At 43.4% G+C, this 24,674-nt stretch overlaps 2 protein-coding genes across 3 annotated transcripts in view; both read left to right on the forward strand.

Annotated features, from left to right (window-relative positions):
- On the forward strand, positions 1-22,986 carry LOC116966082 (interleukin-6 receptor subunit beta-like). Of its 2 annotated transcripts, XM_033012241.1 has the most exons (15): positions 1-238; positions 5,138-5,216; positions 7,472-7,583; positions 9,212-9,366; positions 10,249-10,400; positions 11,739-11,904; positions 12,643-12,710; positions 14,286-14,487; positions 15,464-15,646; positions 17,073-17,174; positions 17,838-17,993; positions 18,864-19,001; positions 19,813-19,909; positions 21,369-21,456; positions 22,228-22,986. In XM_033012241.1, exons 2-15 carry the CDS (start codon positions 5,141-5,143, stop codon positions 22,705-22,707), a joined length of 2,175 nt encoding a protein of 724 aa, XP_032868132.1. In that variant the 5' UTR covers positions 1-238; positions 5,138-5,140; the 3' UTR covers positions 22,708-22,986. The 2 variants fall into 2 exon arrangements, with proteins under 2 accessions (XP_032868132.1, XP_032868133.1); XM_033012242.1 differs by lacking the exons at positions 1-238; positions 17,073-17,174 and having other exon boundaries at positions 5,085-5,216.
- Positions 22,987-24,411: 1,425 nt separating this feature from the next.
- tnpo2 (transportin 2) overlaps positions 24,412-24,674 on the forward strand; it is a 30,468-nt gene continuing 30,205 nt past the window's right edge. The window contains exon 1 of the mRNA XM_033012141.1: positions 24,412-24,515. The gene's annotated coding sequence lies outside the window, so the exon portion shown is untranslated. The remainder of the gene's footprint in view (positions 24,516-24,674) is intronic.

The following is a 24,674-nucleotide window of genomic DNA, read 5'->3' on the forward strand; positions in this document are numbered from 1 at the left end:
ATTTCTTTTAAATCCGCCAACACAGAGAAGTTGCAAGCCTGTGGAAGTGATGTGCGATAGAGCTTTCGTGTTTAGGTTGAGGTTAAACATTTTTATTGCCAAGTGTACAAGCTCTGATACGTTGCTGAACACTTGGACGTGTTTCTGTGCAATTTCTTGGACGGAATTCCTGGGCTGTAGACTTCCCGAGCAGAGCAGGATCGACTAGCAGCGATATTGGGAACGCTCGTCTAATCAGGTACTTGGAGCACTGGCTCTGCCCACTCCTTTCTCGATACAGAGGCGCCGGGCATTGGGGGCAGAAAACCATGACATACAGGGAAATGATGAAAGGACAGAGGTGACGGCCATTGCCATTAAGCACAAGGGATGGACAAGAGTCAAAGAAAGCTCATGCGACGGGGAAAAGGCATAGCCCACTGGGATGGGGAAGAGGCAGCAGGCACTCTGGAAGGGACAGAGGATCTTCTATACTCGCTGGAGTTTAGAAGAATAAGAGGGGACCCTCATTGAAACGTACAGAATTGTGAAATGCCTGGATAGAGTTATGTGGGGGGGATGTTTCCACTAGTGGGAGACTCTAGGACTGGAGGTCCCAGCCTCAGAATTAAAGGACGTTCTTTTTGGAAGGAGATGAGGAGGAATTTCTTTAGTCAGAGGGTGGTGATCTGTGGATTTTGTTGCCACAGATGGCTGTGGAGCCGGTCAGTGGATATAATTAAGGCAGAGATAGATAGATTCTTGATTAGTACAAGTGCCACAGGTTATGGGGAGAAGGCAGGAGAATGGGGTTAGGAGGGAGAGATAGATCAGCCGTGATTGAATGTCAGAGTAGACTTGATGGGCCGAATGGCCTAATTCTGTCCCTATCATTTACGAACATGCTATGGGATGGGGAGAGGGAGGTCAAAGCGACTGATGCATGATTAAGGAGTAGAGGTGGATGGCATAGGGGAGGGTGAGAGGTTGAAGGCATTGGGGAGGGGTAGAGATGGAGGCTAAGGGCATAGGGAAGAATCAGGCGTCAAGGGCACAGGGCATAGGTCAAAATCATAGGACATAAGTTCAGGGCTTGAGGGAAATGGCTGAGACCACAGGGATGGGACAAAGGGGCAAGGATGCAGAGAAAAGGTTGAGGCATTGTCAAATCAGAAGTTAAGATGTCTCCTAATCTAAATAAGGGGACACACTTTAAAAAAAATATATATAAAGGGAGTAAATTAGCCTTGATTATTAGCAGTTATAATATGTGTAGGAAGGAACTGCAGATGCTGGTTTAAACCGAAGATAGACACAAAAAGCTGGACTAACTCAGCGGGACAGCAGACGTAAGAAAGGCCTCTAAGAAACCCGAAACGTCAGCCATTCCTTCTCTCCAGAGATGCTGCCTGTCCCGCTGAGTTACTCCAGCATTTTATGTCTATCAGCAGTTATAGACAACAGGTGCAAGAGTAGGCCATTCGGCCCTTCGAGCCAGCACCGATATAATATAATGCCCTTAATATAATATCATGCCCTTACATAATACAACATTATCAATTTCTCCAACATGTTTAACTGAGAGAAGTGCTGGAAGTGCAGGGTTGACAGCCCTGCTCCTGATAGACTGGGGTGTAAAGGTATTGGCCCGAGTTGACTGTTAGTTTAACTTTTCAACATTTGTCTAGATTTGGGAAGATTCCATTATATTAATAAACAGCAAACGTTAGTTCTTTCTACAGAAAGAGAGGGCAATAGAAAGCAGGAAACTGCAGGCCGGTAAACTTAACTGCGGAAGTGACGGACTATTACTCACGACGTCAGAGCAGGAAATTTAGAAACGTTTACGGCAATTATGCAAAGTCAACATGATTTTGTGAAGGCAAAGTCAAGTTTACCAATTTATTGGAAGTCTATTGAAGAAGTGGTATATTGCGTATAGAGGTGAATTGGAGAATGCACTATTGCATCTGATAAGAGGCCACATCAAAGACTATTGTAAAAAATAAAAAACATGGAGCTAACACACCAACATAGATAGAAAATTGTCTGGCTTACGGGAAACAGAGAGTAAGTACAAAACTTTTTTTAAAATTGTTTAAGAAGGAACTGCAGATGCTGGAAAATCGAAGGTACACAAAAAAGCTGGAGAAACTCAGCGGGTGCAGCAGCATCTATGGAGCGAAGGAATAGGCGACGTTTCGGGTCGCGATCCTTCTTCAAGATACTCAACGACAATGAAAGATAGGAAAGTAAATTATGAAAAGCAGCCAAGGGGGCTACAAGTAGATATGGACAAGTTAAATGTGAGAGGGTAAATGCGAGAGAACTTATTTTTAAGGCAGAGATAAATTGATCCTTGATTTGTGTGGGTGTTATGGGAAGAAGGCAGGAGAATGGGGTTAAGTGGGAAAGATAGAATGGTGAAGTAGGCTTGATGAGGCTTAATTCTGCTCCTGTCACTAATGAACTTATGAACTGGCAAATGTCCATTGAGAAAAAGTAAAAAAATGTATCTTTTTAACAATAAAAACGTATAAAATATAAATGGTGAGAGATTACAGATAATTTGTTAAAGAAATGAGCTGCCAGAGGAGGTAGTTGAGGCAGGTACAATAACATATTTAAAAGACTTTTGGACAAGTAAATGAATAGGAAAGATTAAGAGGGAGAAACAAAGAACTGCAGATCCTGATTTACCAAAAGAAAATGACACAAAGTGTTGGAGTAACTCAATGGTTCAAACAGCATTACTGGAGAACATGGATAGGTGACATTTCTTCAGATTAATTATAGAGAAGGAGGAAAGAAAGCTGTGAGAGAAGAGAGGCGGGAGTAAGTGTGGAAGGTGGACGCAGGCAAGGGGGGGGTGGGATTGATAGGCAGATGGTTGAAACAAAGGCTAAAGATCAAAGCAGATGGTGTGAGACAGACAGGGTGAAGAGTTGCAAAGTGTGAAGCCACAGAAGGAATGAAGGCGAGGGGGAGGGGAGAAATAAGAGCAAGCCCAGGTGGGGCACAGAAGAGGGTGGAGGAGAATTGGAGGGGGCGAGGGAAGAGGGGGGGTTGTTAGAGCTTACCTAAATTAGAGAATTCAATGTTCATACCATTAGGTTGCAAGATACATAAGTGTGATATGAGGTGCACTTCTTCCACTTTGTGCATGGTGGAGTTTCACACTGGAGTCTTATCAGATGATGGCGTGGTGCCAGTAGGCTGGAGGATTGTAAGCATTACACCTTTGTTTAAAGCAGCCAACGTATCAGTTATGTAATCTGCACATTGTTGCCGGGAGGCGTGAGTGATGTATGGGGAGGAGTGCACAGTAAGCATTTATTGAGTCACACAGCATTTCTGGAGAGAAGGAATAGGTGACATTTCGGGTCGAGACCCTTCTTCTGACTGAGAGTTAGGGGAGAGGGAGTTTGGAGATATGGACGGGCAAGGTGTGAAAACAACAGATCAATGCAGACGATGTTAAGGAAATGTAGAATAAAGAATTTTATATGTAAGAAGGAACTGCAGATCCTGGTTCAATCCGAAGATAGACACAAAATGCTGGAGTAACTCAGCGGGACAGGCAGCATCTCTGGAGAGAAGGAATGTGAGACGTTTCCGGTGGACACCTTTCTTCAGACTGGTTAAGGATAAGGGAAACAAGAGATATAGAAGGTGATGTGGAGAGATAAAGAACAACGAATGAAAGATATGCAAAAAAGTAACGATGATCAAGAAAACAGGCCACTGTTTGTGGTGAAAATGAGAAGCTTTAAGACCATCCTGGTGGGGGATGGAGGTGTAGAGTGATTGAACGTCCATAGTAAAGATGAGGGAGTGGGGGCTCAGAAAGCAGAACTCATTAAAGGGCATGTGAGGTATCTTGGACATGGGTCGGTTGGATTGGATCAGGAGGCGTAGGATGGAGTCGACGTACGTGGAAATCATTTCTGGGGGACAGGAGCAGGCTGAAACAATGGCTGTGCCAGGGCAGCTGTGTTTGTGGATTTTGGGGAGAAGGTAAAAACAGGCTGTGCGGGGCTGGGACACGATAAGGTTGGAGGCTGTGGAATTTTAAACAATTTATATTTTATAATATTTTAATAAAATTATACATTTAATAAAATAAGGACATTTTCTCTCAGTCTGAAGAAGGGTATCGACCCAAAACATCGCCTATTCCCTTTCTCCAGAGATGCTGTCTGACCCACTGAGTTACTGCAGCTTTTTGTGTCTATCTTCGGTTTAAACCAGCATCTGCAGTTCTTTCCTAAGCGTTCATTGAGTCTGACGAGGCTTATGTCCGCCTGAATGTGAGAGACCAATGGTCTGTCTCGACACGAAACGTCACCCATTCCTTCTCTCTAGAGATGCTGCCTGACCCGCTGAGTTCCTCCAGCATTTTGTGCCTGCAGCTCTATTGTACGGAGGGAATGGCAGTGAAGGATACAGCAGTCTCTGATATCAGGTGCCACTGCACACCTCTTGTGGCACGAAGGAGAACTGCAACACTTGCAACAGGATGTTTGGACATCAGTCTGAAGAAGGGTCTCGACCCGAAACGTCACCTATTCCTTCTCTCCAGTGATGCTGCCTGTCCCACTGAGTTACTCCAGCATTTTGTGTCTATCTTCTGATTTAAACCAGCATCTGCAGTTCCTTCCTACACAACAGGATGTTTAGTTTAACGAACACAAAGTCCGATCAAGGGTAGCCCGAGGATCACCAATGCAGTTGATAGTAGTACAACCAGTGCTGAACTACCATCTATCTCATTGGTGATCCTCGGAGTATCCTTGATCGAACTTTGCTGACTTTACCTTGCACTAAACGTTATTCCCTTATCATGTATCTATACACTGGAAATGGCTGGATTGTAATCATGTATTGTCTTTCCGCTGACTGGATAGCACGCAACAAAAGCTTTTCACTGTACCTAGGTACACGTGACAATAGACTAAACTGTAAACCAAGGATGTGACTTGTGCTCTCGGGTGTATTGGGAAAAGTGTACTCACGGGCCAGTTGATCTCCCAAAACCTGAAGTCAATGTGCAACTTTCCTTTTCACTGTACCTGGGTACATGTGGCAATAAACTAAAATGACCACTTTTGCAGCGCTTGGTCAGTGTAATACTAGTTTCAACTTTTCTTTCCAACAGGTGATGCGTGGCACCATAAGGATAGTTTGCAAACTTCTACTGACTGCGGTTCTGCTGAATCAACACAGCAACCAGACAGGTGATAATTATGACCCTTGCACCTTCAATCCCGGATCCCTGATCAAGAAATCCAACCCTAACAAGAGTGAAAATATCACTACATGTATATTGCAGCAAATGGACCGTTTCATTATGTGGAGCATGGATATATCTTTAAAAGATGGTTGGAAGCTGTAAAAAGATGCTGAAGTGACAGGACTGGGTTAATAGAATAGAATATAGAATAGAATAGTTTCTTTATTGTCATTGTAACATGAACCATGTACAACGAAATTGTAAAATGTCAGCCAGTCAGTGCACCATTCAAACATTTCTAAAAGCTAACGATACATACAAGGTAAAATATTTAAAAAGATAAACAACTAAAATAAATATCATAAAAATAGCACGCATAAACACCCAGCCCTACATCCTTCTGTCGATTTCATGTATGTATGTATCGCCCCTGCGTTCCTTGGCGGCTACATTTAGTGCCTTTATAGCAGTGGGGTAAAAACTGTTTTTAAGTCTGTTTGTCCTTGTCCTTGTAGATCTGTACCGTCTGCCTGACGGTAACAGTTCAAACAGGGAGTGTCCGGGGTGGGAAATGTCCTTTATAATACTCTGGGATTTTTTGATGCAGCGGGAACTGTGTAAGTCCTCCAAGGTAAGGAGAGGGCATCCGACAATCCTCTGGGCGTTGTCAATGGCCCTCTGGAGCGCTTTCCTCTGAGCCGCTGTGCAGCTGGTGTACCATACGCATACACAGTATGTTAGGAGGCTCTCAATGGAGCACCGATAAAAGGACAGCAGCAGTCTCTGAGTGATGTTATTCTTCCTGAGCACCCTCAGGAAGTGCAGTCTCTGCTGGACCTTTTTCAGCAGCGCAGAGGTGTTCACGCTCCACGTCAGGTCCTCCTCAATATGGATTCCCAGGAAGCGGAAATCCGCCACCCTCTCCACACAGTCCCCTCTGATGTCAGTTAATGTCAGAGGATGGGGTTCAGAATCAGTGTGAAGTGTGGAAGGTGGTGAAAACAGTAACTGGGGGGAACACAGTGGATGGGAATGAACTCTATGCTAGGTAACAGAAGTGCAATTTAGAGAGTAGAGCTTCACGGGGCATTCAAAGCAACACTGATAAATCTATGAAACCAGTTAAAGGAATTCTACAAATGGTTAACCACAAATGGATTGCAATGTGAAAGACAAGAGGTTATAGTGATCCTATGCTTTTCTGGAGCCAGTTAGTGTAGTGTGGATGGCATATACAGCAGGCTCTGAGATTTTAACAAATTAATTGGCATGTTCTTATATTCGAGAAAATAAGAGACTGATCAGGTGAGATATTTAAACATCGTGAAAGAATAGGACAAAAAAATTGATGGTGTTTTGCGGAGGATATTCTTAGGCTATACAGTTTTTTGATCAGCTGTTAAATTAGATCAACTGAATTTAATCCTGATAAATGCAAAGTAATGCGTTTTGGGAGATCAAATAAGGGTAGGACATACAGAGTGAATGATAAGGTCCTAGCGAAGTATCAAGGAAGAGAAAGACCTTGGTGTTCAAGCCTAACGATTCATGAAAGTGGAAGAACAGGCAGATAGGGTGTTAAAGAATGCATATTGGATGTCAGTGCCACACAGGGCAAGGCATTCTCCACCAAGTCATCCTGAATTGGCATGGCAGGCATTCCCTGCTCTGGACTATCACCAAGGTCAAAGTCAACAATCATCGGTAGGGCTGGTAAGAATATTTGACTTAGGCTTGAGGTCTGATAAAGGATGGGATCTCGTATGCCAGACTCATGGAACATAGGAAAGGTCAGCTGTTCCAAGAGAACAGGAAGATGCGTAAGAATATCCAGAATAGCTATGTAGTTACAGTATAAACCGAAGATAGACACAAAAAACTGGAGTAACTCAGCGGTACAGGCAGCATCTCTGGAGAGAAGGAATGGGTGATGTTTCGGGTCCATTCCTTCTCTCCAGAGATGCTGCCGGTCCTACTGAGTTACTCCAGCTTTTTGTGTCTATCTTCGGTTTAAACCAGCATCTGCAGTTCCCTCTTACACATAGATACAGTCTAAACATCTGCTCTAAATGTCCAGAGAAATAAGTTCAAATCCACTGCAACAATTGGGAATTTAAATTCTGTTAATTAACCATGTTAACTGGGTTAAGAAACAAGGTCAGGATCGTATGTTAAATCAGACCCACAGAAATGCCAATCATAATGCCGCCCTATGAAAGTACTTTACCCTCACTGTTTCCTCATTTCTTTTATTCCCAGACATGTTCTGCTTCAGAGTGGACAAGGACTCAGAGGTGATCTGTACCTGGAGCCCAATCCATAACACCTGGAAGACCACTGAGTACATGTTCCACTTGGAAATAAAGAGCAGGTGAGTCTTGACATCATATCATAACTTACTGTGGAAGGGTAACTTGGGACACAAACAGGAATTCATCTTCCATCAGAGCTGTGTCCGTTCAGTTGTCAGAATATAATCCAGTCTGATACTCCACTGAAGTACTGAGTTTAACAAGGAACTGCAGATGCTGGAAAATCGAAGGTAGACAAAAGTGCTGGAGAAACTCAGCGGGTGCAGCAGCATCTATGGAGCGAAGGAAATAGGCAACATTTCAGCTCGAAACATTGCCTATTTCCTTCCCTCCATAGATGCTGCTGCACCCGCTGAGTTTCTCCAGCACTTTTGCCTACCTACTGAGTTTAACATGTCATTCTGAAATTTGAAGGTCCTGGTGATTGAGGCAGAGGACAGACACAAAATGCTCGAGTAACTCAACGGGACAGGTAGCATCTCTGAGAGAAGGAATGGGTGACGTTTCGGGTCGAGACCCTTCTTCTGACTTATTAAACAAAGGACCTGTCCTCAGACTCAAGGGTCTCAATCGGAAATGTCATCTGCTCATTCCCCCCACAAGTGTTGCCTGGCCCACTGAGTTCCCACAGCACTTTTTTCTTTGCTCAAGGATCCGTACCTGCAGTTCCTTGGCTCTCCCATGTACCCGTCTGCTCTTTCAGATGGATGGGAAAGATCCCAACAAGTGGGTTGAGTTATCCTTGCATCCTTGAGCCAATATTTATCTTTCAAGGAATATCACCAAAGAGGTCATTAACCTAGAATGAAAACTAGATTGCAAAGTTAAATTACCAAACAGTCAAGGAATTTATTTTTGAGTTAGGATTGATTCAGTCAAATTGAGGGGTACTGATCAGGAAGGCAGAGATACACTATTTTCATCTACCGAGTGGTTTATTACCATGGGGCAGGGTCCCAGCTTTCAAAAGTGAAGTATCAAGACTTGGATCTCTTACCTTACCCCCAACCAATGTGGTGACAGCTAGCCTGTCCAACCCCTTAAGAATTTTGTAGTTTCTATATGGATCTTATAGAAACTTACAAAATTCTTAATGGGTTGGACAGGCTAGATGCAGGAAGATTGTTCCCGATGTTGGGGAAGTCCAGGACAAGGGGTCACAGTTTAAGGATAAGGGGGAAATCCTTTAAGACCGTGATGAGAAAAACATTTTTCACACAGAGTAGTGAATCTCTGGAACGCTCTGCCACAGAGGGTAGTTGAGGCCAGTTCATTGGCTATATTTAAGAGGGAGTTAGATGTGGCCCTTGTGGCTAAAGGGATCAGGGGGTATGGGGAGAAGGCAGGTACGGGATACTGAGTTGGATGATCAGCCATGATCATATTGAATGGCAGTGCAGGCTCGAAGGGCCGAATGGCCTACTCCTGCACCTATTTTCTACGTATCTATGTATCTATGACAGGTGCTTTTCAACCAGTGACTGGCAGCCAGTTTCAAGGCCCAAGATGACCAGTGACTGGATGCAAGATCTAGTAGCTGTAATCAAGGACCAGGTACCAACAACCAAGGATCACTAACATGAACAAGGACCTGTGGAGGGGATGCAACCAGTGACAAAGGACGTGTGCTACAGGTGTGGAGGTAACTGCAAGGCTGCGGTGATGACTGACGATGAGTTTCTCTTAGTTCCACCCACAGCAATAAGCCGCTTCGTATTCCGACCCTCTTGCCTTCAGTGGCCCTAGAAAGGAAGATCCTCTCTGCGGGCAAGTGCTACGTTGCCTGGGTAGAAGTCAACAACACACAGCTATCAAGTCTGGAATTCATCATCGAAGACATAGGTACCAGTGATATTCTGAGGATCACGTTTTCATGCATTGTCGTGGATGTTTTGTAAAACTGAATAACAGAGAATTAATAACGTGATTACATTTCTGTGGCATCCATTTCAGGAAAAGTAGCTGAAGGGAAGTCCAAATGTGACAGTTTCAGTAAGGGAATTCCAGTTTTTTTTTCCCTTTCTTCTCCTCTCTTACATCTTTATTCACTCTTTGGCTACATTACTTTGGTAGTCTAGGGGTTCTATCTTCGCACCTCTCACTTTTTCCCTCTTGTTCTTTCTCTTTTCTTTTCCCTTATTTCCGAGTTAAAAAGTCAAAATTGAAGCTGTACCGTAATTGTATCATTTTATACGGCAATTGCTTTATTCTTGTACAATTGCTTCTAGTAAAAAAGAAAAAAGAAAAAAAGAAAGGAATTCCAGAGTTTAGGACTTTGATACTTGAAGGTGTGGGTGCCGGGGGGAGATAAAATGCAAAGATGTTCAAGATATCGTAGTGGAAGGGAGGAGGGGGGGGGGGTGGGTACAGGCTCAGAGGATGTAGTAGAAAAAGGGAGGGTGGCCACGAGGAGTTTTAAGAAGGCCTTGCTTAACCAAGACTGGCATAATTCAATGAAAGCAAAATAATGAATGAACAGGACTCAATTCAAGTAAGGACACATGCCACAGCGTTTGGATTAAGCTAAAATTTAGAAAAAATATAAAATTGAAAGCTAGGTAGCTGGGAATGATCAGGTCTATCTAAAGATAATGACAACACAGATGGCAAACAGATATGGCTGATACACACAAGAAGATTACATTCAGAAGTTGCTTTTACTCAGTACTGGTTCTTTCAGGGATTGCTGATTCTTTTTGATGGTGTGTTTTGTCATTGCTTTAGTGAAACCCCAGCCTCCAGTTAGTGTGTCCGCCAAAACCGATGGTCCCACGAATATAGCGATTGACTGGACGAAACCTGCCAACCTTGACCAATTCGTCAGTATGCAGTATGAGCTTCAGTACAGATTGGCAGGCCAGCAAAATTGGAGTGAGGTAAGTTGGCCTTTGGTACACAAAATTGCTGGGGAAACTCAGCGGGTGCAGCAGCATCTATGGAGCGAAGGAAATAGGCGATGTTTCGGGCCGAAACCCTTCTTCGGCCTTTGGCCTGACACTCCAACATTTAATGGTAATAAGCCTTTGGCCAGTTCCCCTGGAGCTCTGGTTGGATGGAAAGATCTGGCTAGATACATAGGGTGAGAGGGATGTTTCAAGTCAAGTCACATTTATTTATATAGCACATTTAAAAAACAACTCTCGTTGGCCAAAGTGCTTTACATTTGTTATAAGAATAGTATAAACAAACAAACTACATACATATATACATATAGCCCTCGCTCAGTGGACGTCAGGAAAGGCTTGGGAGTATAGATATGTTTTTAGTCTTGACTTAAAGGAGTCGATGGAGGGGGCAGTTCTGATGGGAAGGGGGATGCTGTTCCACAGTCTAGGGGCTGCAACCGCAAAGGCGCGGTCGCCCCTAAGCTTATGCCTAGACCACTTCACTACTCGAGTGGTGGTTAGAGAGAGGCATTGTGATCTGGCTCGCAAGAGTGCACGGATCAGGGACCTGCGCTCACAAATGATGGATCGTCATTTCTGATTTAAGGTCTCAGTTAAGTAAGATTAGCCTGAACTGCAGTCCACGTTCAGGGCTGGGCTGATCCAGGGTCATTGTTCATAAGCAGTGATCAGAGGTGCTCCGATCAGAGTCCATGTCCAGGTGATGGGATCTCTTGACGCTGAGATCTGATAGGGCCCTTGCTGTAGCCAGTTCTTCAAACACACTGATTTGCCATCCCTTCAAATCTGCAAATCCCCACCCAACAGCACTGCGGTAATTCTTTCACCCCACATGCCGCAGACGCTCAGAAAAGAGGCTTGGCATCGCTTACCCAAGGAGAAGTGGGGTTTGGTGGCAATTGTTGCCAAATGACCACAATCAATAAATAAATGAAAATAAATATCAAGTTTCTCATCTGATTCCTTATTCAACAGTGTCTGTCAGAAAAACTATCCCCTCCGCATCCCATTGAGAATGAGCAATGCTGGTAAGTTCATAAGTCATAGGAACAGAAGTAGGCCATTTGGCCCATCATGTCTACTCCGCCATTCAATCATGGCTGATCTATCTTTCCCTCTCAACCCCATTCTCCTGCCTTCTCCCCATATCCCTTAACACGAATCAAGTATCTGTCAAACTCCACCTTAAAACTACCCACAGCCGTCTGTGGCAATGATTTCCACAGATTGACCACCAAGACCAAGTGTGAGGAGATTCACTTTCTGTGAAACCAGTAGTTAACCAATAGTTCTGTATTTATTATGAAGGTTTCAGATGATGAAGTTGGAGTCCATGCAGTAGGCTATGTTCTGGAAGATCTACAACCATTCACAAAGTATGAATTCCGCGTCCGATGTGGGCGAGAGGGAGAAACAAACCGGAAACTGTGGAGTGATTGGAGTGCAGTGACTGGTGCCATGACCGAAGAAGCCAGTAAGTGGAGAACGTGTCCTTCAATGCAACATCATCCACAACCATCTTGATAATGATGATTTACCAAACACTTATGGGCGCAAGGTGGCGCAGCGGTAGAGCTACTGCCTCAGAGTCCCGGGTTCGATCCCGACTACGGGTGCTGTCTGTACGGTTTGTACGTTCTCCCCGTGACCTGCGTGGGTTTTCTCCGAGATCTTCGGATTCCTCCCACACTCTAAAGGCATACAGGTTTTGTAAGTTAATTGGCTTGGTATTAATGTAAATTGTCCCTAGTGTGTCTTCTTCTTTCGTGTGGCGTGCACAGCCTAAAGTTGTTGGACAACTTGTTCTATTTGATCTTCTGTTTGTGCATGTCGTGTTGATTGCATTAGTCAAAACAGGGCGGAGGTGAAGGTTGCAATCTTCCACCCCTCCCTTGTGTGTAGGATAGTGTTAGTGTGCGGGGATCGCTGGTTGGTGCGGACTTGGTGGGCCAAAGGACCAGTTTCTGAGCTGCATCGCTAAACTAAACTTACAATAATATGGATATATTTAACACCCATCATTGCAACACTCCAAGATATATATCTCGTATCCTTCACAGTAACGTACTTCTATCCATAGATGCTCTCTGTCCCGCTGAGTTACTCCAGCATTTTGTGTCTATCTTCGGTGTAAACCAGCATCTGCAGTTCCTTCCAACACTGCATAAGAGATGTACCTCTCCTCTTATCTGTACACTCTTTTGATTCCTAGAACCTGTCGGCGTTCTCGATGTGTGGTTCATGCAAGGAGGACCAAGATCTATTACCCTGCTGTGGAAGGTACTGGGTAACATGCTCCAACATTCTCCTGCTTATTTCCCGGCAACCTGTTCTTCCTCACATGCACATCAACTTCATATTCAACTACATTAGAAGCAATTTACAGTCAGCAAATAAGCTGTCAACTGGCGCATCTTTAGGATGTGGGAGGAAGGTGAAGCTACTGAGGAAAACGCACATGGGCACAGGGAGAATGTGTAAACTCCACAAGGTCAAGATCTGTGTCACAAATTCTGTGAGGCAGACCACAGAGCCTCCCTGTGGGCTCATTTCTTCTCCAATCTGATGATTGATAGTTCATTTCTTTTACATCAATACCGCAATTACCTTGAGGGTTTAATACTTGCTTCTACAATCAATGAGTCCTTCTCTTTTTAGTTTAGAGATACAGCACGGAAACAGGGCCTTTAGCCCACCGAATCCGTGCCGACCAGTGATCCCTGCATTATCCTACACACACTAGGGACAATTTTTACATTTACCAAGCCAATTACCTGTACGTCTTTAGAGTGCGGGAGGAAACCAAAGATCTGGAATAAAACCATGCGGCGACGTATAAACTCCGTACATGGAAAGATAGAAAATAGGTGCAGAAGGCGGCCATTTTGCCCTCCGGGCCAGCACCGCCATTCATTGTGATCATGGCTGATCATCCACAATCAGTAACCCTTCTCTCCATATCCCTTGACTCCGCTAGCCCCTAGATCTCTATCTAACTCTCTTTTAAATTCACCCAGTGAATTGGCCTCTACTACGGTCTGTGGCAGAGAATTCCACAAATTCACAACCCTCTGGGTGAAAAGGTTTCACAGACGGCACCCGTGGTTGGGATTGAACCCGGATCTCTGGCGCAGCAAGCTCTGTAAGGTAGCAACTCTACCACTGTGCTGCCCTTATTGACCTATCTATTTTTTAATGTACTTTTCTCTTCAGAAATTTCTCTACTTACCTTTGAACTGTAGACCTTCATTCTCACCATTTGGCGGGTGAATCTTGACGCTATGATATGATTGAGCCCTTGTTGTGTCCAGTTCTTCAAACACACTGTTTTGTTATTCTACTTTATACTATATTCTAATATATAGTCGATACTGCTTATTGTGGGGATTGTATGTTGTTGCTCTTGCATTCTCTTGGTCTTTCTCAGCCCCTCGTTGATAACATTGGCCCTTGATTCAACTTCTAATTCAAGCTTTGAATATTCTTCCCACTGTGATTCCAACGCTTAATCTCATTGCCTTTAACTATTGACCTCTCTCTGTTGGATTCTTCTTTGAGCCTTTCACTCAATTATCATATATTGGTCCAACCTCCTTCACTCTTCCTCTGATGCTCCAAACCCTTGATGCAACATACTGTTCCTTTGTTCAATTTTAATCTGTGGAAATCAATGTTCTGTGCATTTCTCATTCATTCTTTATCTCTCAGGACCTAACAACTGTGTACCCTCTCTTGTCCCTCAGCTTCTGCTCTTAAGTCTTTGTCTTTTAATTTTCAAATCCTGGTCAGCCTGTCAATGTTATGAGTTTCTCCATCGAAAGCAATCATTTTGTTTTGTGGTTTTGGGTTTTGCAGCCTCTTGAACAACATCAAGCAAGAGGAAAAATTCAGCGATACTCTGTGAATTATACTCTCCAACGGGATGGAGAAAAAATTAGCAAAGCGAAGATCACCGCCTACCGTAACATCACCCTTTCTGAGACCACTCAGCTTGTCAACGTCAGTGCATACAACTCTGTTGGAGCTACAGACCCGGCCACACTCAATCTGGTTCAAGGTAACCCACACATCTGGCACTCATCCATTGGTCTTCCCTCAGACAGATATTCCGGTGTATTAATCTGTGCTTGCATATGTTTTTATTATTTATTCATTTTGTAGGATCTGGGAATCACTGACAAGGCCAGCATTATCCCTAGAAACCCTTGATAAATGCTAGTGAGCCATCTTTTCAGCAGCATTTCTAGTGAAGATAATCAAATACTGCTGCTGGGTAAGGAGTTTCTCAGACAACAAAGGAGAGACTATTTACAGGATATTTCCAATTCAGAATGCTATGCAATTCTGAATGGGATACAAAACAAAAAAGAATAAATGCCAAGTCAGTCTTGTCGTGAGCACTTAAATCCCCAATGTACATTCCAAGCCTGGATACTTTCAGTATTTCTACCTCACCTTGTTCAAAGGCGAAGGAGCATGTTGGTAGGAGGTTATCATGAGATTTCTGTGGGTATATTTTCCTGTATGCCTTCAAACGTGATGAGTATTGAAAAAGAAGAGTATACTTGTGTACACCTATGCAGGTACAGGCATACATTACAAACATGGACATATCAAAAGGTGTATATGTACATATAAATATGAATTTCCACAGCCTAGTGGAAATTAATGTGTCACTATATGCCTGACATCTCATCAAAGATGCTGGAAAATTTAGATTCTTAAATAATCTGTCTCCCATCCTTACCTGATCGGGTCAATATGTGATTCTAGATTCACAGCAACATGAAAGTGTCCTGTGAATTTACTAGTTAAAGGGGAGTTGGATTAAGGGAATACAGGCTTGGCCTTGCCAAAGACACACACAATCTGGGTATGAATCGAAGGAATAACCATTTAACTGCTTGGTTGAAGTATCAGAGCATAGGCATTGGCATGGAACTAACTCAACTTTCCTTGTGAGAGCACTGGGTTGGGAGGAGAATCAAAAAATAAACGGACTCTTTGTGTTTATTTTACCTGTTATTCCTTAGATCAGTTACCTGTGTTGAACATAACTGTTCTCAACTACAATGACCAGGTTCACGTGTGCTGGGTGAAATCAGCCAAGAACGTGCTTGGGTTTGTGGTGGAATGGGTGAACATGAACTTGCCTGAAAATCCACCAGAATGGAGGAAAATTCCAGCACTAGATGAATGCATGGATCTGAAACATGGTAGGTATGGGTCAAGGAGTAGGGTAAATTCCAGACTGAGCATTTATGGATGTTGTATGGCTAACTAATATAGAAAGAAACAAATTCCATCCCACTACAAAAAATTGTCAGCAGAATGATAGAATTGAACAGCACAGAGGGGGGGGGCGGGGGAAGATTGCAACCTTCACGTGGTCCGCCCTGTTTCAACAAATGCAATCTACCTGGCGTGCACAATCGGATAAGATCAAATAGAACAAGTTGTCCTACAACTTTAGGCTGTGCACGCCATATGCAAGAAGAAGAGAACAGCACAGCAAAAGCCCCTTTGGGCCAACCATGTCCATGCCGACTGTGATGCCTATCTACACAAAACCCATTTACCTGCATTACATCTGTACCCCACTTGCCTTTCCTATCTACTGTAAGTACCTTTTAAATGGTGTTATTAGATCTGCCACCACCTCCTCCTCCAGGTAACCACTGCACTCTCTGTGAAGAACATACCACTCAAATTACCTTTAAATTTCTCCCCTCTCAACTTACCCGGCTGCTGTTTCTTTCCTCTAAAAGGCCATTGCCTCAAAGTATCCTGTTAGAAAGGAAAAGAGCCACAGTGGACTCCTGCATTGCCTGTCTGTCCTTCCTGACACTCGCCCGTCTATTATCGAGCTAATCCTACTGTGTCACCACCTTACCAAAGCTCCTTTCTAGGACACTTTCTGCCTCCTGTATGCTCCTCAGTGAGTTCAGCTGCAGTTCCGAGAGATTTATGCTATCTGAGAATTGCTGCAGATGAACATACTTCCTGCAAGTATAGTCAGCAGACAGGCTTGACTTTTCTCTGATCTCCCATATCTCACAGGAGGAACATGACTTCTGGATATTTGTAATAATGTCCATGAAACCAGATTGTCATGAAGACTATCCAGTCACTGATTGATTTTATTCTTTAGAAGAGAAAGTAAAGTATTCATTCATTTATTCTTTAGAGGAGAAAATGTGCCATTCTTAACTAGTCTGACCTAAATGTCTCTAAAATATCTGAAAAAGCTTATAAAGCCATGGGCAATTGGATATGGGCTATAAACACAGGCTTTGCACATGATCCTCTCACCCTGAAAAATAAATATTGAATGCATGCAGTAACTTCCAAAAGGAGAGTTTGCTGGGAGAATGCAGAGGGAGACTCACTGTGTATCCAACTAATGTTATACATAATATGAAAGTATTTGAAAGGATCATGCAGAGATAGATTGATATTTTATATAACCGAGGCTGTAAATGAAAATCATACTCTGTAATAATAGTCTTGGTCCCAGTATTGGCTATCAATTATAGGAGTGTTGAGTTTATATAAATCCATTTGTATTGACTTACTCCTGACTTTGGTTGTAAGCAGCTGGAGGTAGTTCCAGACATCTTGACAGCCTTACTTTTTCCACAGATGTTCTTCAGGCCCGGATTCCATACAAAGTCTCAGTGTACACTCAATATCAGATTGGTCTGGGTAGGCCAGTATCTACCGTCATCTACACAAAAGAAGGAGGTAATATAATATCACGTGCCTATTATTGTGCGTTAATAGTGAGTCTGATTGAGTAAGATCGTCACACCAGTCTGAAGAAGGTTCTCGCCCCGAAACGTCACCCATCCCTTCTCTCCAGAGGTGCTGCCTGTCCCGCTGTGTTACTCCAGCTTTTTGTGTCTATCTTTGGTTTAAACCAGCATCTGCAGTTCCTTCCTACATAAGATCTTTTAATTGTTACGTCTACAATACGTCCAAGGAAAACTGAACATGGTGAGACTTTAAAAATAGAAGACTGATCATTTAAATTAATAGAAGGCCTTAAGATTATAAAGGGATTGAATAATGTAAATGTAGCGATGATGTTTGTGGGATAGCAAAAAATGCTCACAAATAAATCCAGTAAACAATTCAGAAACTTCTCTATTTGAGGTTGGAGTTTGCTGCAGTCTCCTGCTTCGGTACTGGGTCAATCTAGCTTCCTGTAACTACTCAATTATTTTTTTTAAAGCAATGACGGAGAAGGCCCTTTATCTTTGATTGGGAAATAGGTAACATCATATTATTTGACACTGGTTGGTGCCTGCCTCTCCACCCTGGGTTGTAGTGTGTACGTTTGAAACATTCAGCTGAAAATATGATCTTCACTGTTCACAGGACTTCCTCTTTCTTTTTGTTTTGCAGTGCCTCTCACAGGACCCCAGGTCTCAATATATAACATTTCTCAGACTTCAGCCACACTGTTATGGGAGAATGTTCCCCTGAGCCTCCGCCAAGGGTTTATTCTTTACTACACTCTGTGTTACGTAAAGAATCCACAGGAAGACTGCAGGCAGAAAGGTAAGAGGAATAATCCAGGATCACAAACAGATTGTGCTTCCATTGGCAGGGTCCTTATCCAATTCTGAACCAACAGCAGATGTCTTGGAGGCCCTGATATTCACTGTCCTAGACGTGGCAAATCTTTGTCCTGGTTCCTGAGTGGCTGGGTATCCTTTCTATCAGGTACCAGAGAAGCCCATGAAGATCAGTTAATCTTTCCTACCATCAACTCATCACACCTCGCCATATTACCATTATGACAGCAAAGGGATTTACCCATTGTTCAATCAGGGTGGTAATGCTCTTCCATGCATCTCCAACAATCCGGTTGCATATACATAGACTGGAGATTGCTGGAAGGATTCACCCTGCATTGGGCCGAATTGTTAAACCTTTTCCTGCATCCTTAAATTTGACAAGATTTTGTCCTGTAACTGTTGGGAATATGACAGTGAGAACCTGTTTCCCAGTGTGGAAATGTCCAACACTACATGGCTGTAAGGAGTGAGGGGGAAAGTTTAATGGAGATCTGGGTAAATATTATTTTTACGCAGAGTAGTGGGGACTTGGAACGCATTGCCAGGGGTGGTGGTGGTGTAGACAGATACGATAGTGGCGCCTAAGAAGCTTTTAGATAGGCACAGGAAAGTGTAGAGAGTAGACCGATATGCATCATCTACTGGCAGATGAGATCAGTTTAACTTGGCATCATGTTCGGCACAAACATTGTGGGCTAAAGAGCTTCCTGTGCTGCATTATGAGATGAGGACATTGGTGAACAGTTGATTGATGTTACCATGCTAATCAATGAATAGGTAAGGACACGGGAGGGTGAGAGACTGGGTGAATTCAATGTCCCTAAAGTTAAAAATGTTTTCGTTCTCTTAGTTCTCAATATAAGCTCTGCATTAAATAACTTCACATTATTGAACTTGGAGCCTGCGAGCACCTACACAATCTGGATGGTAGCTTCCACTCGCATAGGAGAAGGCATGAGCGGACCACACCTCAAACTGAAGACAGGAGGTAATGTTGGTAAGCGGGTGTTTGGGAAGACATTTCCTTTGGATTTCATTCTCTAAAATGAGGAGCAGTTGAGGCCCACCAGATATCAAGATACACTACAGTGAGACCTCATATGGCAAATATGGAGACCTAGTGAGTGAGAGCAATCCCAGCGACCCAGTACTATCAAGGGTCAGACTCTTGCATGACAATGATATGCAGGGGAGGCTTAATTAGCCACCCATGGCCCAACAGCCGATGGCCTTAAAATAAACTAGATAGGAGATACTAAATACAGGATGAAAATTGGTTACGAGTCCCTGACATATGGACATCCTTGTATACAATCAGGGCCCCGTAATATTATTAAATTCAAAAGAATTTAACTTTTTCATAATATCATCACCAAAAGGTAATGGAATTGGGCAAGTCTATTGGTTCACAAATTTATGATAAGTACAGTAATTACCCAATTCCCTCATGAAACATTGGCCTGACAAACAATAATTTTGAAGTGTTGTGATGTCATCCTTGGATAAAAATGCCCCCCCCCCCCCCCCTTGGTTTTCCTCCTCTTCTAGATTTTCATATTCTCAAGTTAGAGGTGTTATGCCAAAGCGAGCATGAAGGATGCACCTTGAAGAGCTCTTGCCTCCCATTTACCACAAGCTTATGTACCCTATTTCAAGGGGCTGGTAAATGCTCTGTGCTTCCATATCCTCAGGCCATATCCTCAACCCATCATCAATATCCTAAATGATCTATCCTTAAGATGATAACATGATTGTGACCGTTCTTTTCTGCTTTAACATTACTTCTCTGCTGCCTTTAGCTTCACATATTATACCCTGGAAGCATAGTATCCTGGTACTCGTGACCTTGGTTGTTATTGTTCTTTGCATCACTGGAATATGCTGCTTTCATCAAAGGTTAGTCACTCTCCTCCAAACACATAGACTTGTATCGGAGACATTAACAACGAGTTGCTCAGAGTGCATCCAAGTGTGTTTGTGCGAGTGGAGTTTTGTACATTTGAGTCTGCACGTGTCAGGCAACACAACCCTTTTGCAAACACGTGCCAGTGGGTGACAGTGGGCATTTGGTGTGTAATGGCCCAATGCTTACAGATACTAAAAAAAACATAAAGTGCTGGAGTAACTCAGCGGGTCAGGCAACGTCTCTGGAATTCATGGATATGTGACATTTTGGGTCGGGACTGAAGAAGGGCGGTGAATGGTGAAGTTGTGGCCAAAAATGTGGGAATTTTGAAAGGAAGGGAAGAAATGTGGGCTGAGAATGAAGGGTAACTGGAAGGTGGAGAAGAAGAAGGCATCTTGAGGAAGGATATGAGAACGCTGGCAAAAGATATGCATATGGGCATGTCTGTGTGCATATTTGTGTCGATAGAGCACAACTGGGTAAAATATGAAAAGACATTTGTATTTATGTCCAGGTATGAGTGTGCGTGAAATACATGCAACAATGGCTACTGTCAATTTGTCGTGAATCTCATTAAAATTGGAGCAAGAACTTGGACCAATTCTGTGAACCTCATGTACTAGCTGGTTTGCAATGGTCATCCTATATGACAAATGTTCATGCACAGGCATCTTCTACTCTGGTCCTCCTAGATCCTGACGAATTGCCTAACAGTCAGAAAATGGATTACATGGCGTAGAATGTCAATATGAATCAATCCAGCTGAATGATCCAATTCAAAACTCTGCTGTCCATCAAAGCAATGCCTAGTGCATGAATGAATGAATAAGTTTATTGGCCAAGTATTCACATACAAGGAATTTGCCTTGGTGCTCCGCCCGCAAGTGACAACATGACATACAGTGACAGTTAGGAATGGCACATAAAACATTAAACATTAATAATAAAACATTAGCGATTACTTGCACCGGTAATTGGTTGACTTTAAAATCCTCAACCATGTTATCAAATCAATTGTGGTGTCATCAGCCTCTCATGTAACCTTCACCAGTTTTATAACCATCTGGGATCTCTGCATTCCTTCAGTAAAATAAATTGGAGTGTTTCATCTGGCGGGTAAGGCGAGGTAGGCTGGAACAAAGTGGCATATCCAAATACTGTAAATGTCAGGAAACACATTGTTGCAGAGGGTGGAAATCCAGAACTTCCTCCACAAAATATGAGTAACACCAAGATGAATGAAAATTTCAAGCAGAGGTTGGTAGATATTAATATGTGTGTGTGTGAGAGAGAGAGAGAGTGCGTGCTTGTATATATATGTATATATATATATATATATATATATATATATATATAATTTTAAACTATAGACATATATTTTATCAGATCAATTGGGGATACATGACCTCCTCTTGTTCTGATGCTGCTAATCGGCTGTTTGTTTTTAAGGCTAAAACGCCTTGTCTCCATGTTAATACCTCAGTGGTGCTGCCAGAGAATCCCAGATCCTAAAATCATCCGTGCTCTGCTCCAGCAGGTGAGAACTTCAATGTGTATTAATCAGGTTTTCCATGACGGTTTAGGGAGAACTTGCAATAAGTTGGCAAGAATGTTGACATGTGATACAATACAATATCCTTCTTTAAAACTTTACTCGTCAGAAAGCTGTGGATTGACTTTTAATGGTTTGTTAACTGTATTTTGACCGTGACATTTCACTTTAATTGTTCCCAACCCTAGAATTTTAATTAAAAAATATTCTCATTCAATGCCCACCTTAATTTCTGTCTGGTTCATCTGCTGCTGCAGGCCTTGCATAGACACCACAGCGGCACAGCATTTAGAGCTACTGCTTCACAGCAGAAACCTACAGACCCGAGTTTTATCCTGACCTGGGTGGAGTTTGCACATTCTCCCAGTGACAATGTGGGTTTGTTTTTTCTCACATACGAAAGTCATGAAGGATGATTGATTGAAATGGCCATTGTAAATTGCCCCGAGTGTGTTAGTAAATAGCAGAATTTGGGACAGAAGGAACGAGAATGTGAAGAGATTAAAAAGGGACTAATGTTGGATTCATGTAGATGGGTGGCTGATGGTCAGAGTGGACTTTGTGGGATAAAGAGCCTGCTTTTGTGCTACGCCTCACTATGACTCATCGTTTGCCTTTGTCACCTCTAGCCTATTTTAACAAATAACGTGCTGTTCTTCTATCTTTTGCCACTTGTAAAAAAAGTTGAACTAATGGTAATGATATAATCGCCATGGTATACCACAAACCTTAGCATCATTCTGCACATATTTTCAGAATCATACCACTCCTAAACATTTTACTATGATTGAGAGTGATCCAGAAATCATTAAAGTGGAAGAGATTATACCTGAGATCATGATGCAGCTACCTCTGGAAATCAGGAAGAGCTCAAATGCTGAAGATATGTTTCGGCCCAACAGCCCCACACTAACTGAAGGCAAGAGCTCAAATGCTGAAGAAAAGTTTCGGCCCAACAGCCTCACACTGACAGAAGCCAACAGTTCAAAATCTGAAGATCTGTTTTGGCCAAGCACGCCAACTCGGGAGGTAGACAACTCTCCACAGGTCTCCATTCATTCACATAAAGAATTTGGACTAAAGCCAATCAGCACAGAATTACCAGGAGCAGGAAGAACCTGCAATACCTCAGGCTATGAGAAACACTTTATACCATCGCCAGAACAACTGCTTGAAGATGGATGGCAATTAGACAATAAAGCGCAATGGCTAGGATTGGTGGAATCCCAACAATGAAGTTTAACCTTCAAGGTGCCTGGAGAACTTGATCAACCTGCACATTATTTCAGAGTTACTCATGACTCACTTTACAGTACATTTGTATGTGACAGTATCTGTGAAGTTCAGGATCACTCAGTTGTTCCTCGCTAAATTCAGCTGAGCAAGGAACTGATACTGGGATCCCAAGGCCTGAGTGGCTCCAATTCATTGGCAGCTGTTTAATGGTTAATGCAATAAAGCCAGAATAGAACATTGTAAATAAGTCATTTTCCTAAACTTGATGTTCAGCCAATAAATAAATCCTAATTATTTTTCTAACTCAGACTGAGAGACTATTATTAACGCATATATGCCATTTTATTTATTTATTTTATGACGTGCATTAAAACACCTTGATGCCAAACAAAATTGTTCTGTTAAGTTTGGAGGTTGCATTTTACCAACAGAGTGGGTACAACTGATATCCATTCTGTCTACATACACATATACTATCCACTAAGCTGGCTATACGCATATATCCCTTTCATACATTTCTTGTACTGAAAATGGAGCACTGGTATGGTGTGTCATATGATGTATTCATGTGTCACGACCATACAATAGTTCAGGGCAAATGATGGAAGGGATGTATCACCCCCAAACTACCTACTCGCCCATCTTTCTAACAAAGCAGGTCAAACAGGCAGGTACACAAAAATGCTGGAGAAACTCAGCGGGTGCAGCAGCATCTAGGAGCGAAGGAAATAGGCAACTTTTCGGACCGAAACCCAGGCAGGCAGCTTCAGCTTTGGTAGAGTGCAGTTACCACAATGCTAGCTCAGAACAATTGAACATACTATCATCAGAACTACTAAAAATATTCTACTCTTCAGCCCACTCAATATTTGCACTATCCATCTTTTAGCATTTGCTCGTTTTTGCTCTCTGAAGCAGTCCATGGTTAATAACTCACCATTAGGCATCTTGGTCGGCATGGACGAGTTGGGCCTGGTTCTTATTGCTCCATGACCTGCCTACCTTATTCCTTGCCGCTCCATCCTCTGGAGCTATCAGGCACCTCCCATGCCAAGATGTAGAAACAAAGAACTGTAGATGCTCATTTACACTAAAAAAGACACAAAGTCCTGGAATAACTCAGCGGTTCAGGCAGCATCCCTGGAGAACATGGTTCGGTGACATTACTGATCAGAACTCTTCTACAGGCTTCTTCCTCTCCTCTTCTTCCCCCCATGTCTGTTCAGTCTGGGACAATTGCCAATAATAAGTGTGTAGGGTGGAACTGTAGATGCTGGTTTACACAGAAGATGCTGGACACAAAATGCTGGAGTAACTCAATAATAATTATTGTCTTTCTCTGTGTGTGTCTGTAATTGGTTAAATTGATTAAAAAACAAAATGGGCATGCAGCTCAGCTAAGCTGTATGTGACAGTGTTGGAAGGAACTGTAGATGCTGGTTTACACACAAAATGCTGGAGCAACTACGCGGGACAGGCAGCATCTCTGGAGAGAAGGGATGGGTGACGTTGTGGGACGAGACCCTTCTTCAGTCTGCAACTTGGCGAAAGTTTGAAGCTTTGGTTTGAAGTGGCCACTGAGCGCTGCAGCGAGCAGGCCTCAGGCCCGGCATCTGGGCCGTCTCCTAGCAACGGGCGGGCAGCCCCCCCCCCTCCCCCCTCCCTCGGGGGTGGGCTCGGAACGCGCATGCGCGGGGAGCGGCGCCTGCTGGGTAGACGAGGGCCTTCGGTCACGTGGGGGCAGCAGCGGCGGCCGGGGTTGGCGGGAGCGGATTTAAACCGGGGACAGGCCGGCGGCGCGAGCGGAGGTGAGTGAGGGGGGAAGAGAGGGGGGCAACCGGGGCCCGGCGGAGGAGGAGATAACGACGTGAGGGTGGTCGGGGAAGAAGAAGGAGAGAGATGAGATGAGGGGGACGAGGGCCGGTGGTGGTAGTGGTGGGAAGAGAGGCGACGTAGCTGAGTGAAGA

The sequence above is a fragment of the Amblyraja radiata genome, chromosome 35, assembly GCF_010909765.2.
Source record: "Amblyraja radiata isolate CabotCenter1 chromosome 35, sAmbRad1.1.pri, whole genome shotgun sequence".
NCBI classification, from domain to species: Eukaryota; Metazoa; Chordata; class Chondrichthyes; order Rajiformes; family Rajidae; genus Amblyraja; species Amblyraja radiata.

Coding starts and splice junctions, on each gene's coding strand:
- LOC116966082 (XM_033012241.1), top strand. CDS start 5,141: ATGCGTGGCACCATAAGGATAGTTTGCAAACTTCTACTGACTGCGGTT. Junction 5,217..7,471: donor TCAACACAGCAACCAGACAG/GTGATAATTATG, acceptor TTTTATTCCCAG/ACATGTTCTGCTTCAGAGTG. Junction 19,910..21,368: donor ATATGCTGCTTTCATCAAAG/GTTAGTCACTCT, acceptor TTTGTTTTTAAG/GCTAAAACGCCTTGTCTCCA.